A 13,209-nucleotide genomic window follows, 5' to 3' on the forward strand; every position below is an offset into this window, starting at 1 on the left:
TGCTACTTTAGTGTTAAATAATGAGGTAGCACATTGTTCCAAAATTGTTCTGAGTTATGTAAACCATTTGCTACATGCTGTTTGGGCTTCATTTTCTGTTTAGAGCTGTTTGGTAAAGCAGTATCTTCTGCCTTCCCTGGCTTCCTGGTTTTGCTTTTCTTTTGTGGAAGCTTATTACTATCTTTTTTTCTTTTACCTTTTGCTTTTTCCTCTTCCTCTCCTTCTTCCTCCTCCTCTCCCTTATCCTCTTCTTCCCCCTCTCCCTCTTCCCCATCTTGTTCCTCTTCTTCCTCTTCCCCCTTTTCTTCTTCTTCTCCCTCTTCCCCTTCTTCTTTGTCCCCTCCCTCTTCCTCTTCTCCCTCTTCCTCCTCTCCCTCTTCTTCCTCCACTCCCTCTTCTCCCTCTTCTTCCTCCACTCCCTCTTCTCCCTCTTCTTCTTCCACCCCTTCTGCCTCTTCTTCCTCCCCTTCTCCCTCATCTTCTTCCACCCCCTCTCTCCCTTCTTCCTCCCCTTCTCCCTCTTCTTCCTCCCCTTCCCTCTCTTCTTCCTCCCCTTCCCCCTCATCTTCTTCCACCCCTTCTGCCTCTTCTTCCTCCCCTTCTCCCTCATCTTCTTCCACCCCCTCTCTCCCTTCTTCCGCCCCTTCCCTATCTTCTTCCTCCCCTTCCCCCTCTCCTCCTTCCCCATTCTGCCTCTTCTTCCTCCCCTTCTCCCTCATCTTCTTCCACCCCCTCTCCCTCATCTTCTTCTACCCCCTCTCCCTCATCTTCTTCTACCCCCTCTCCCTCATCTTCATCTTCTCTTTCCTCTTCTTCATTTTCCCACTCCTCTTCCTCCTTGTTTTCATCTTCTTCCTCCTCCTCCCCTTTTGCTTCTGCCTCTGCTCCTTCCTCTTCCTCCTCCTCATCTTCTCTTTCCTCTTCCACTTCATCCTCCCCCTGTTCTTCTTCTTCTTCCACTCCATCCGCCCCCACCTCCTTAGTCCTCCTATTTGCATCTTCCTCTTCCTGTTCTTCGGATTCCTCTTCTTCCCTCCCTGCCAATGATTCTTCTAACTCCTCCTCTTCACCTTCTTTGTCTTTCTCATTCTCCCTTTCTTTGTTTTCTTCTTCATTTTCCTTTTCATCTTCTCCTTCCTCTTCTGCCTCTCCCTCTTTTTCTTCCTCCCCCTCTCTATCTTCACCTCCTTCCTCACTCTCATCTCTTCCCTCACTTTTAACCTGTTCCTCCTTTTCTTTTTCAGTATCTTCCTCTTTTGCATACTCCTCCTCCTCCATATCCTCCTCTTCTCCCTCTCTCAGCATTTCTTCTTCCTCCATCAACCTGCCTTCCTCATCTCCTTGCTCTTTGCCATTTTTCTGATTAATCTCTTCAGTGTCTTCTGCACCCTCATTCTCACTGTCTCTTTCAGCCTGTGATTTCTCTCCTTCATTTTCTTCCTCATTATTTTTTTCCTCTTTGTCTTCATCTCTTTCTACTGAAACTTCATCTTTTTTAACCTCACTCTCTTCTTCTTCCTCCCCTAGTTCACCTTCACTATCAACTGTTTCATCTAATTTTTCTTTTTCACTTTCACCCTTTTCACTGCCTTCACTCTCCTGCTCTTGATTAGATTCCTCTTCATTCTTAATTTCTAACTGCCTGTCTTCATCAGATTTAGCTTCAGAGTTTGGTTCTTCCTCATTCAGACTTTTTATATCAGTCTCTTCTACATATTCTTTCTCATTGTTTGCAGCTTGCACCTCCTCAATCTCACTGTCGTCTTTTTCTAAGTCCGAATCTTTCGCATTTTCTACTGTTTTCACTGCTTTCTGGATCTCTCTGTCTCCATAGTAGATCTCTTCTTTTTCCCTACTCTTATGTACATATTTTGCAAGATCATTACTACTTTCCTCAGATGAAGACGGTGACATAGATACAGCTATTTGTTTTAAAAAATGATCCTTTCTTTTAAAACCCCTCTGCTCTTCACTACTTTCTTCTCCTCTGATGGATATGATTTCACATTTATCAGATTTTTCAACATCCTTGATTTTGTTTTGACTATCTACGGCTTCTTGACTTCCTTGCTTTTTAATAGGATTGTATTTTTGTACAATTAATGATTCAGTCTGAGGCTGATCCCTGGATGCAGAAGGAAGTACCTCTATTTTAAGGGATTGCTTAGATTTAACAGCTTTTGAGGTTTTATTGGAAGAATTTGTTTTTTCAGTCAGAATTTGTTTTTCAGTGGGACGATTGTAAGTTACTTCCTCTCTGACAAACTCAGGATTTTCCACATACTCTTTTTCCCTTTTCACTAATCTGCATTTGTCCCTCGTAATTTGTTGAGCACCACTTTTCAAAGTTATAACACTTTGTGCATGCTCAGATTTACTTTTCATTGTCTTTTTTTTGGCCACAGGCTTCCCTACAAAGGCACGACATTTTTCTAAATCTTGTCCCGGTGATTCCGAAAGTGAAGACTGCTTTTGTAAAGAGACAGAGTCTAATTTTGAGCCCTCCTTCATGAAATGAGAATCCTCGTTTTTCACCCCACCCTTACCATCTCTTTTCAGTTTCACATTTTTATTGTTCTTCTATTCCACATGAGAAGCAGAAAATCAAAAAGAAAGAAGGAAAGCATTAAGGACAAATGACAGCAAAAGAAAAAGGTTACAAAAATATCTGAACAAGAAAAGAAACAATTTGTATGAGTGGACTAAAAGATAGCATAACAGGTAGAGTCTGTTACATGAAATGAATTTACAAGTGCACATATTAGAAGAACGTAACATTCTGTTGATAATAAACAAACTACTACTCCTTTCTAACTATCCAAGCACTCAAAGTGGATACAAGAAGTGTGCAGCCAGTATCGTGGCTCACAAGCTAGAGCACATACAATGTGTAAGGCTGTGCAAACAGAAGGAAAAACCTACAGTTTTCTCACACCTTCCTCCACGTTTCCCCTTGGGAAATCTTTTGATGCACTCACTGTTAAGCTTTTTCTAATAAGTCTGAAAATCTGTTGTCTTTCTGCTTGAAATTTTACTCTTATTTAACAAATTCTGCAGAATAATTTTTTCAATATAAAAGAAAATTATAACTAAATATACCAAAATGCTGAAATGCTGGGATCACTTCAGGGGTAAAATAGAAAGATAATACAAAAGTATTTTAATTTCATAATTAAAACCAGTATTATTGCTCCTTTAAATATACTCCATGGTGAATTTCTGTAAATAAAATCTTTACTTACATTGTGTCCCAAAAGTCAATTAAAATATTTTAATATAAACAAACCAGTAGACATGTATGTTATCAGCATAAGTTACGAAGTGTATATGACAGTCTTTTGTTCCTTAAACTGGTTAAGTATTATATACTCTCATCTCAAACTATGCTGAATATGAGGAGTTCTATGTGCATGCACAAATTCTCTCTGACTTCTGTCAGCTTCTTATAATTTTACCTTGTGGATATTCAGAAAATCAACAAGAGGAGGCCTGTAAAATTTGCCTAGCTTTTTTAAAACTCAAAATAAAACAATAAAGTACAAGGATAATACAAGAATTATAAAACTTTTAAACATCAATATAAGTATATATATATATAAAAAATTAGTTACAGTACCTTTTGTTTTTGGAGTGGTGATAATTTTAAGGACCGGTCACTGGGATTCAGTTTCATTGCATGTGTCTGCAAAGAATAAGATCTCAGTTAAAAAAAATAAATATAACTAATAGGAACAGCAGCATCAAAGCCCAGTTCTACTAGAAAGAGCTATTGGACATTTTAATACTATTGCATAGTCAGGTTGGGACAAATCTGTATAATCACTCAACTCACCTATTTCATTTCAGCTCACTCATTTACTCCTTATAGAGAGCGGTAACGAGCTTAGATGTCAACATGTAAATTGTCTGTACAGACTGAAAGCTACATGCCCTCTTACAGCCTGCCAGCACATTTTAGATCCACCTTCCACTCACCGTGAAGTTGTGGCTACAAATACACCACCTTACTCCCTTATCATCACAACCTTCAACTTAACATCCAGTTTGATACCACAGCCTTGAAAGAACACCTTCAAAGAAACATTATATAGCAGAAATTTTCGTTGGAATCTAATGCCTTTATCTCTTCTATATAAAGCAAAAAAAGAAAAGGCAAGGCAACGTAGAATACTACTAGGTGGGCAAGTATAGTGAGCTATTGGTCATCCCTTCCCATATACTCCAAACGACAAGATAATGTTCTCTGCTGCTGTTTGTTAACTGCATATGCTTTAACCACCATATTGGTTTTCAACACAGTGAGCACAGACAGTTCTAGTCTCCAACTCCCCAAAATTTGTATCATCATTATGATACTAAAGGTTTTTTCTCCTGTTGTCGCACTTGTCAGTAAGATATATGTTGTTTAGAAAAATTGAATCAAGTATGCTGTAACAGATTATTTTCTTTCATTCAAGAAGAGCAATCATTTTTCTTTGTACTTTGACAAGTTTGCTGGACAGAATTTTTTGAATTACAGAATCACAGAATGGTCAGGGTTGGAAGGGACCTCTGGAGATCATCTAGTCCAACCCCCCTGCCAGAGCAGGGTCACCTACAACAGAATGCACAGGACAGCGTCCAGGCAGGTTTTGAGTGTCTCCAGAGTGGGAGACTCCACCACCTCTCTGGGCAGCCTGTTCCAGTGCTCCACTACCCTCAAAGTAAAGAGGTCCTCCTCATGTTAAGACGGAACTTCCTATGCTCAAGCTTGTGCCCATTACCCCTCATCCTATCACTGGGCACCACTGAAAAAAGACTGCTCCCATCCTCCTGGCTCCCCCCCTTTAAGTATTTATAAGCATTGATAAGATCCCCCCTCAGTCTTCTTTTCTCTAGACTAAAGAGACCCAAGTCCCTCAGCCTTTCCTCATAAGAGAGATGTTCCAATCCCCTAATCATCTTTGTAGCCATTTGCTGGACCCTCTCCAGCAGATCCCTGTCTTTCTTGAACTGGGGAGCTCAGAACTGGACGCAGTACTCCAGATGCAGTCTCACCAGGGCAGAATAGAGGGGGAGGATGACCTCCCTTGACCTGCTGGCCACACTCTTCTTGATGCACCCCAGGATGCCATTGGCCTTCTTGGCTGCCAGGGCACATTGCTGGCTCATGGTCATCCTGTTGTCCACCAGGACTCCCAGGTCCCTTTCCACAGAGCTGCTCTCCAGGAGGTCAGCCCCCAACCTGTACTGATGCATGGGGTTATTCCTCCCCAGGTGCAGTACCCTACATTTACCCTTGTTGAATTTCATAACGTTTCTCTCTGCCCAACTCTCCAGCCTGTCCAGGTCACGCTGTAAAGCAGCACAGCCTTCTGGCGTGTCAGCCACTCCTCCCAGTTTTGTGTCATCAGCAAATTTGCTGATGGTACACTCTATCCCTTCATCCAGGTCATTAATGAATATACTGAACAGGACTGGACCCAGTAGTGACCCCTGAGGGACACCACTCGTTACTGACCTCCAACTGACTCTGCACCACTAACCACAACCCTCTGAGCTCTATCTGTCAGCCAGTTCTCAATCCACCCCACTGTCCATTCATCTAACCCACACTTCCTAAGCTTGCCTGTGAGGATGATGTGGCAGACAGTGTTGAAAGCCTTGCCAAAGTCAAGGTAGACAATATCTACCTTGTTCCATTCATTACTGTTCCATTCTGACAAATGTTTTTAAATTGATTCACAATGGGTACAAAAACAAAAAGGAGAAGGAAGTCTAGCAAAAAAAGTGTGCAATGCGTTATACATAATGAAGGCCATGTTATGCAGTATATCATAGAATTGTCTAGGTTGGAAGGGACCTTTAAGATCATCAAGTCCAACCATTAACCTAGCACTGCCAAGTTCCACCACTAAACCATGTCCCAAAGCACCATGTCTACCCATCTGTTCAAAACCTTCAGGGATGGCGATTCCACCACTTCCCTGTGCAGCCTGTTCCAATGCTTGATAATCCTTTTGGTGAAGAAATTTTTCATAATATCCAATCTACGCCTTCCCTGGTGCAACTTGAAGCCATTTCCTCTTGTCCTATCACTTGTCACTTGGGAGAAGAGATCAACCCCTACCTCACTACCACTCCTTTCAGGTACTTGCAGAGAGCAATAAGGTCTCCCCTGAGCCTTCTTTTCTCCAGACTAAACAACCCCAGTTCCCTCAGCTGCTCTTCGTAAGACTTGTGCTCCAGACCCCTCACCCCAGCTTTGTTTTCCTTCTCTGGACACACTCCAGAATCTCAATGTCTTTCTTGTAGTGAGGGGCCCAAAACTGAACACAGTACTCAAGGTGCGGCCTCACCAGTGCCGAGTACAGGGGGATGATCACTTCCCTAGTCCTGCTGGCCACACTATTCCTGATACAGGCCAGGATGCTCTTGGCCTTCTTGGCCACCTGGGCACACTGCTGGCTCCTGTTCAGCTGGCTGTCAACCAACATCCCCGAGTCCTTTTCTGCCGAGCAGCTTTCCAGCCACTCTTACCCAAGCCTGTAATGACTTTTTTCTTGTAAATAAAAATAAAGTTTTATAACTGTTAAATAAATGGTATGCACAAACAGATTGTTAAATTACTAAGTACTGTTAAGTACAAACAAGTAATAATTCCTATAAAATGTGCAATTCCTTCAGCATAACTGACAATGTATCCTGAGCTGAGTCCACAGTGAGTTGCTCATTTGTTTCCATTCCATTGAATTTAAAAAAAAAAAAAAAAAAAAAAAAAAAAAAAAAACACAAAACCAGTGCACTGCATCCAAGGCCAGGACATGCCCTATCTGTTGAGAGACCAAAATGTTTGGAAAGATGTACCAGAGACAGGGTGAATATATTTTTTAAAGAAGAGAAATACATAGGAACATGCTTGGGGATCATCAAATAATCAAAAGTCTGAATTTCGGTCTTCCCATTAATATGATCCACCTGTAATAAAAAAAGCTCATTTCAGAACAGGAAAAAACAGCTTTCTGCTTCATTTCCTGCAGTTCTCTCGCTTCAAAATCATGGAGATGAGGAAGATCAGAGAGAAACATCACCATGTGGTATCCAGTGTTCTTTTCTTTCTGATATCCAGAGTTAAAGCATGGGGAGGTGCTGCACTACTTGGACTGCTTCAATCTCATATTACATTATTTGGAAAATTAAAACAAACTTTAGCATTGGATAATGATGATATGAAATGCATGCTCACTTAACAGTATGTCAGTACTTCATGCCACATATGATGTTCTGGGCTAGCCAGGAGTTCTGTACTAGAACCTGAAACATGATTTAGCTGCTTTGTTCTTCCCCTGCATAAAAACGATTGAATCACAGATTCATTAGTGGAATATATTACCATATTTAGGATGTCAGTTGTGTCTCCAAGGTTTCTGTCATTATTTTCATTATCTGAATCTTCTTCTGCAGAGCCTTCACCGGGTTTATCTTTTTGACGATTCTTTTCTTTAAGGTAAAATAGGGAGAAGTAAACAAATACCATATGAACAACAAGCAAACAGAACACCCCACTCTTGTAAAACAGAGATTATCTCTGTTTTACTGACATAGGACTGAAGTCCTGAGATTCCTCATTCCTCCAGCCTAATATACAACAGAAACACTTCCACGTCCTTTTTGTCAGTATTAACATTAGAGGTAGCTCAGCAATCTGTCCTGAGCGCACTGTAGATCTCTGACCATTTTTGCAGGCTTTCAGAGCATAAATACTAAACAGGACAAAGCTCTTTTGGATAATCTCTTTAATAGCGTACCAATCAGACTAAATTGGCTGCAGTCATATTATCTACATTGCACATTTCTGTGTAATGGATGGAGAGACAGTGATTTAACTCCAATGCATAAAAATGTACCTACATAATTTTCAAGTTCACCTCAAGCTCATCAGGTATCTGACAAGTTTCATATGGCACAAATCTGTGGGTTTAGGCCTCAGAAGACTCTAAAGGCAATTCAAATTTCACTGCCTTGCTTTCCTGGAACCAGAAATGCTAATGGACATGCTGGCAGCTTTACAAATAATCTTCTTAACTCTAACTGAATTAATTATATTCAAATTGGATTTAACTCTCCAATAAATCTGAGCTAACTTTTACACAGAAGCACTGTATTCTGCACGCTTCAGCACTGATCTTCCCAGGAAATCACACATGCCCAGGAACCGAGATGAACTCCAGAACTGCTCTAGAGAATCTGTGCAAAAGTCCAGCACTGCATCAGCATCACTGTTATCCAGGTTTTTGCATTATCTAGAATATGGCAAATCCTTATTATCTTAGATAATAGAAAGTGAAGACTACTTTTTTCCAAGTGAAGAAGAAAGCTGTATAGGAATTGGTAGACCTCTTTTCTTATCCAAGGTCTCTTGTAGGCCTTTCTGTGTCTCTACAACTGTTCCTAATCAAATGTTTTTCTGTAATTCTTTTTTTTTTTCATGAAAATGGAGGAAGTTCTTACTAATCTTACAGCATTATTCTGAAGTCATACTTCTACAGGCTTGAGGAACATCAGGTACAATGCAGAAGTTGTTTTTCACTCTACCCTCCTCAATGTTGAAGTGAGTTTTCCAAACATGAACTGCGGGTGAGGCAATTTCTTGTGTGCATTTCTCAACTTTCATGTCTGTATTCTGCCAGACCCTCTTGAGGTAAGACTGAACTTAAACTGAACATTTGTTTATGAATGATGAGAGCCAAACTACATAATTCTCAGAAAACAGCAAGAAAATGTGAGGACACTTCACCTTTTTTATGGTCCCTATCCTTCACAGGTTCAGCTTTAGGAAGACTTGTTGCAGCAAAACAGAGTGGGCTAGTGTTGCTAGTCACAGGCAATGAAGATTTTAAGAAGCTTTCTCCCAGTGGAGGCAGAGTTCGTGCCATTCGAACAAACTGTTCTGGTGACTTTTCCTTTAGAAGATTAAAAAAAAAATATTGAGAATAAAAGTAGAAGAAGAAAATTTAAGCAATCTCTCACACTTGATAGTGGTATTTTCCTTTAGTTGATGATACAGTGTTGTAACTTTGTATGCAAAGCATAAACAAAATTTACTGAATATGTTAATTATTTTTAAAAAGTTAAGAGATTTAGTGGGATATTTTAGGTTGTTTCTACACAATAATCTCCAATTGTCTTAAAATATACATAAAGGACAAAAAGAATTTTGATTTTTATTTAAAATGAAAATACTATTTTTTTCAAATAACACTGAGCTACTTAATCCATAGCATCACATATATTTTTTACAAAACAAATGTGGTTTTGTAGTAGAGTTAGTTTTCAGACAGGTAAGTGAAATGATCCAACTCATTGTGCTGCTAAAGAAATTACATGGAATGTGTAATGGAGATAAAGGAGAAGAAACGACTATTTTCAGTAGCTACAGGATCTTAGGATCATTTAAAGCTGACTGTGAAACTTTCCACTTTGATATTTTATAAACTATAAACTTTTTTAATCTACTCAAGGACTCCGAGGGAATGCCAAAAAAAGTTCTTGTTCTTTCTTTTTTTAATATTTTAAGATATTTTCAAAAATGCAAAGGAACAGGCTCTGCTTTTTGGAATAAAAAAACCCAAAACACTAAACCAATTTCAGTCGTTTTCATAGAAATAAACAAGTAAGATCTGACCAATACCTATCTTTTACCTGCATCAATTTTGGGACCAGGCTAGATATTCATTCTTCTTCTATACGTTAAAATTAAACACATATTTTAAGGTGATATATTTATCTGCTGAGTATGTGCTGTGATTTTAGTTTAAAAAGTTATTTTGTTTCCTAACACAAGTATGGCAACTCTAAACAGCTCTGAATTTACCCTCTCTCGACGTCGCATTCGTGCCGATGTTAGTTGTAAGGTGTTTGTTAGTAGTGAGTCTCTGCTCATTTTAGAGATAGTAGCAGTCAAACGGCTCTCATATAAATCTTCTAAAAGTATTTCCTCAGATCCTTTAGGTCTTGGAGCAGCAAAAACTAGCATGTGACAACCACCACAAGCAACCTATAGCACCAAAAAAAGGTCTGCTTATTTCATTTGCAAGTATCAACACAAGGATCTAGGTTTCTTACAATCATCCCCAGGGACTTAGATTATAAGAAAAACATAATAAGAGATGTTAAATTGCTTCAAATTTAGCTCCTAATGACGTTGGCAAAATAAAAGTGATAATTACAATTATTAATGACTAGTGATCTATGTTCATTTCTTCTTACTTAAATACAACAGATTTGTATTGAACAGAACACAAGACAAGTCTATCAAATTACTGATACAGAAAAAAGCAAAGATATTTCCACTGATTTTGAAGGGATTGGAGATAATTATTTTTATGCAAGTCAAATGTGGGCACTACTGATAACTTCAGTGACAGAAACCTAGATATTTTATCACAAAATCCACAAAATGTAATGCAGTGTCCTGCACCCTCCAACAAAGTATAATTACATAAAGATCAGAGGTTTCACTTTCTAAAAAGTTTAAATCTCTTACCACGTCTGATAAAACTTCCTTAAACTCTAAGTCCAGTAAACAAACAGAAGTCAGCCACAGACTTCATCCCACATTTTACTCAATCCTGAGTCACGTTTGTATTTTTGATGCTGGCAATTCTGTGATATTTATTTCTTAAACACCTCAGGAAACAGAGGTTTTGGATTGAATCCCATTTGGATTCAAAAAAGCAACTGCTCAAATTTTCTTAAGATTTAATAAATATCCCACTGCTCAAATAATTGTTAAAATTAAAAAGACATACCTGGTGCTTTCAGAACAGGTATTAGTTTCCCCCCTACTGCCAACAACCTAAGAGCAACAAGTATTTAATTTTATAGGCTACCGTCAGTTCTACAGATTAAAACATTATAGCACACCCTACTGAATAAAACCCTATAAAGCAGTCTATACGTGTAGTCCAAGCCAAGTACATTCTAAACTAAATAAACAGTGTGATAAGTAAATATAATTTCCTTTTTCTTTCCATTTGTGTTGTCTACTAATTAAAAGTTGCAGTAGAAAAAATAATTCTATGAGATTTCAACTCCCATTAATACCATGTTTCATAAAAATATAAACATTTTGCATGAACAGAAGTTTTACCAAAAGGACTGTGAACCTCAAGAAATTATAACACAGAGTGGGATCAAACTGATTTGTAAAATTCTCTTCTCCAAGTCCTAACTTGCCATGTCGCCCATCTCCAAAAGTAAACATGAGGCCATTCTCTGTATATAGAACAAAAAAGGATGTTATTAATAACAAAGGTTCAGTACAAAATCAGGACAAAACCATTACAATAAAAGTAACAGGCTGCAAGTAAGGAATATTTCTCTTCCAAAAGCAAAACCTGAACGATTATGTTCAGATTTTCAACAGATAAATATGGTTCAAATATATATATTTTCAGTCAAAGTAATGTCAGAGATTAGAGTTAGCCTAGACAATTTTGGAAAAAAAAACAAGAAGAAAACACTAAGATTGAAATTGTATAGCAACACGAAGGCTTCTAAACAAGAATACTTGTTAGCAAGGCATCATTATGAGGTTACATTTCCCCAAGAGATACCATCTATAGAACTATGCATAGCATGGCTGTGAATCAGAAATTCCCAGTATCAAATCTGGCTTTCTCACTAACTCACTTAACCTGTAGAACTAGTAAGTTTGCATACATCTTCTTCTACTGCTAATTTTATAAAGAAAGCTTTTACAGTGTAACAGAGAGTCACTGGAAGTGCATTTCAGAATTTTTCACTTACATACCTGCAATTACAGCAGTATGATTTTCCCCACATGTAATGTTACATATTTTATGCCTCCTCAAGTGTTTCACAGACTTTGGTACTGAAGTTTCAAAAATAAAAGTACCGTGTCCCAGTTGCCCATACTGTCCAAGTCCAAAAGTATATACATCTGTCTCTGAAAATGTACAGGAAAAGTTAACAATAAATAGGCTGATATATACATTATAACCTGCTTTCTATTAGCCAAGTGAAAGTCAAATGACATCAGCATCAAAACCCCAATGTTTTATCAATTAAAAAATGTACCAACTAATCAATTAAATTTATCAGTTAAGAACAAAATAAATAAAAAAACAGGCAAAGAAGCGCTAAAATATATACAGAAAATAATTTTGAATGGTTTAATATGCAATACATTTTCTAACATAACTGCAAAACAATCCACTGATCACACGTACATAAATATCTGCCAACAAAAAATTTATGAGAGTTTACATATTGCAATTAATTCAAGACCACAGTGTTTACACATATGTGCATTTTCAAGTAGAACAGTCTCATCTTAATTTCTGGTTACCTGCATGTACATTTATGACCCTAAATTTAATAGACTAGACCTCTTTAAACCTCTGTAAGAAGAGACTGGAACAATAACAGAATAGGTTTCAGTATTCTGTTCAGCTACCAAATCAGCCCTGCATTAAATACAGAGAACCCTGTAATTGTGTTATCTTGTGACAGAGTAATCATCTTTCCACGTTTATATTTTGTCCATTTAATGGATTGTCTGTGCCAGGAAAAAGAATGAGAGCTTCTCCAAAGCAATAAAGATTCTTGGTGTGTCCATCCCTGGCAGTCTATCACAACAGGGGAGACTGTGAAGCTTGGAAATCTTGATGAGATCATGCTTGAAAATGGAAATTCAAATACTAAGTTCTTTGGGGAAAAGGAGAAGTTTTCCTGGAATTTTTTTATTCCCTGCCCCTTTTTTCTTCTCCATGTAGGCAACAAAGGAAAAGCTAGACAAGTACCAATTAAAACTTGAAAAATTGTTATGAAAACCTGTGAAAGATTTGAGAAGCACAAAAAATATTCCATGTCAAGCAAAAAGAAGTGAGAGTTGGACGCAATATATCATTACATCATCGTCATGAACATGGTGCAGAGTATGCCTGCTCCTGCTGCACAGATGCCTTCAGATCAAAAATCTCACCACCTTCAAAAGCAAGAGATGAATGGGTATCCACAGCTGAATGTGCGGAACAACTGATGGAGAATCTTTGCTTTTTGAGTACTTTTTGTCAAGGAAACAAGGTGACTGGAAGAGCAAAGTAAGTTTCAGCGCCACAGAAGTCGTTTATACTGTGTGACCACATTCTCAGGGGAGCCACAAAATGGAGAAATATTAAAAACAAATTATGATACCATTCTCCT

The 13,209-nt window shown here is 38.3% G+C and overlaps 1 protein-coding gene across 1 annotated transcript in view; it reads right to left on the reverse strand.

Annotated features, from left to right (window-relative positions):
- Positions 1 to 218: 218 nt before the first annotated feature.
- The window catches only part of RPGR (retinitis pigmentosa GTPase regulator), a gene marked incomplete at its 3' end in the record, with an annotated part of 42,753 nt that continues 29,762 nt past the window's right edge, over positions 219 to 13,209 (reverse strand). Inside the window, 10 exon segments of the mRNA XM_009888367.1 lie at positions 219 to 689; positions 691 to 1,008; positions 1,126 to 1,235; positions 1,329 to 2,580; positions 3,617 to 3,682; positions 7,373 to 7,479; positions 8,777 to 8,942; positions 9,854 to 10,036; positions 11,132 to 11,256; positions 11,795 to 11,950. Coding sequence (XP_009886669.1) covers positions 219 to 689; positions 691 to 1,008; positions 1,126 to 1,235; positions 1,329 to 2,580; positions 3,617 to 3,682; positions 7,373 to 7,479; positions 8,777 to 8,942; positions 9,854 to 10,036; positions 11,132 to 11,256; positions 11,795 to 11,950 — 2,954 coding nt within the window.

The sequence above is a fragment of the Charadrius vociferus genome, unplaced genomic scaffold (assembly GCF_000708025.1).
Source record: "Charadrius vociferus isolate BGI_N301 unplaced genomic scaffold, ASM70802v2 scaffold206, whole genome shotgun sequence".
NCBI lineage: Eukaryota > Metazoa > Chordata > Aves > Charadriiformes > Charadriidae > Charadrius > Charadrius vociferus.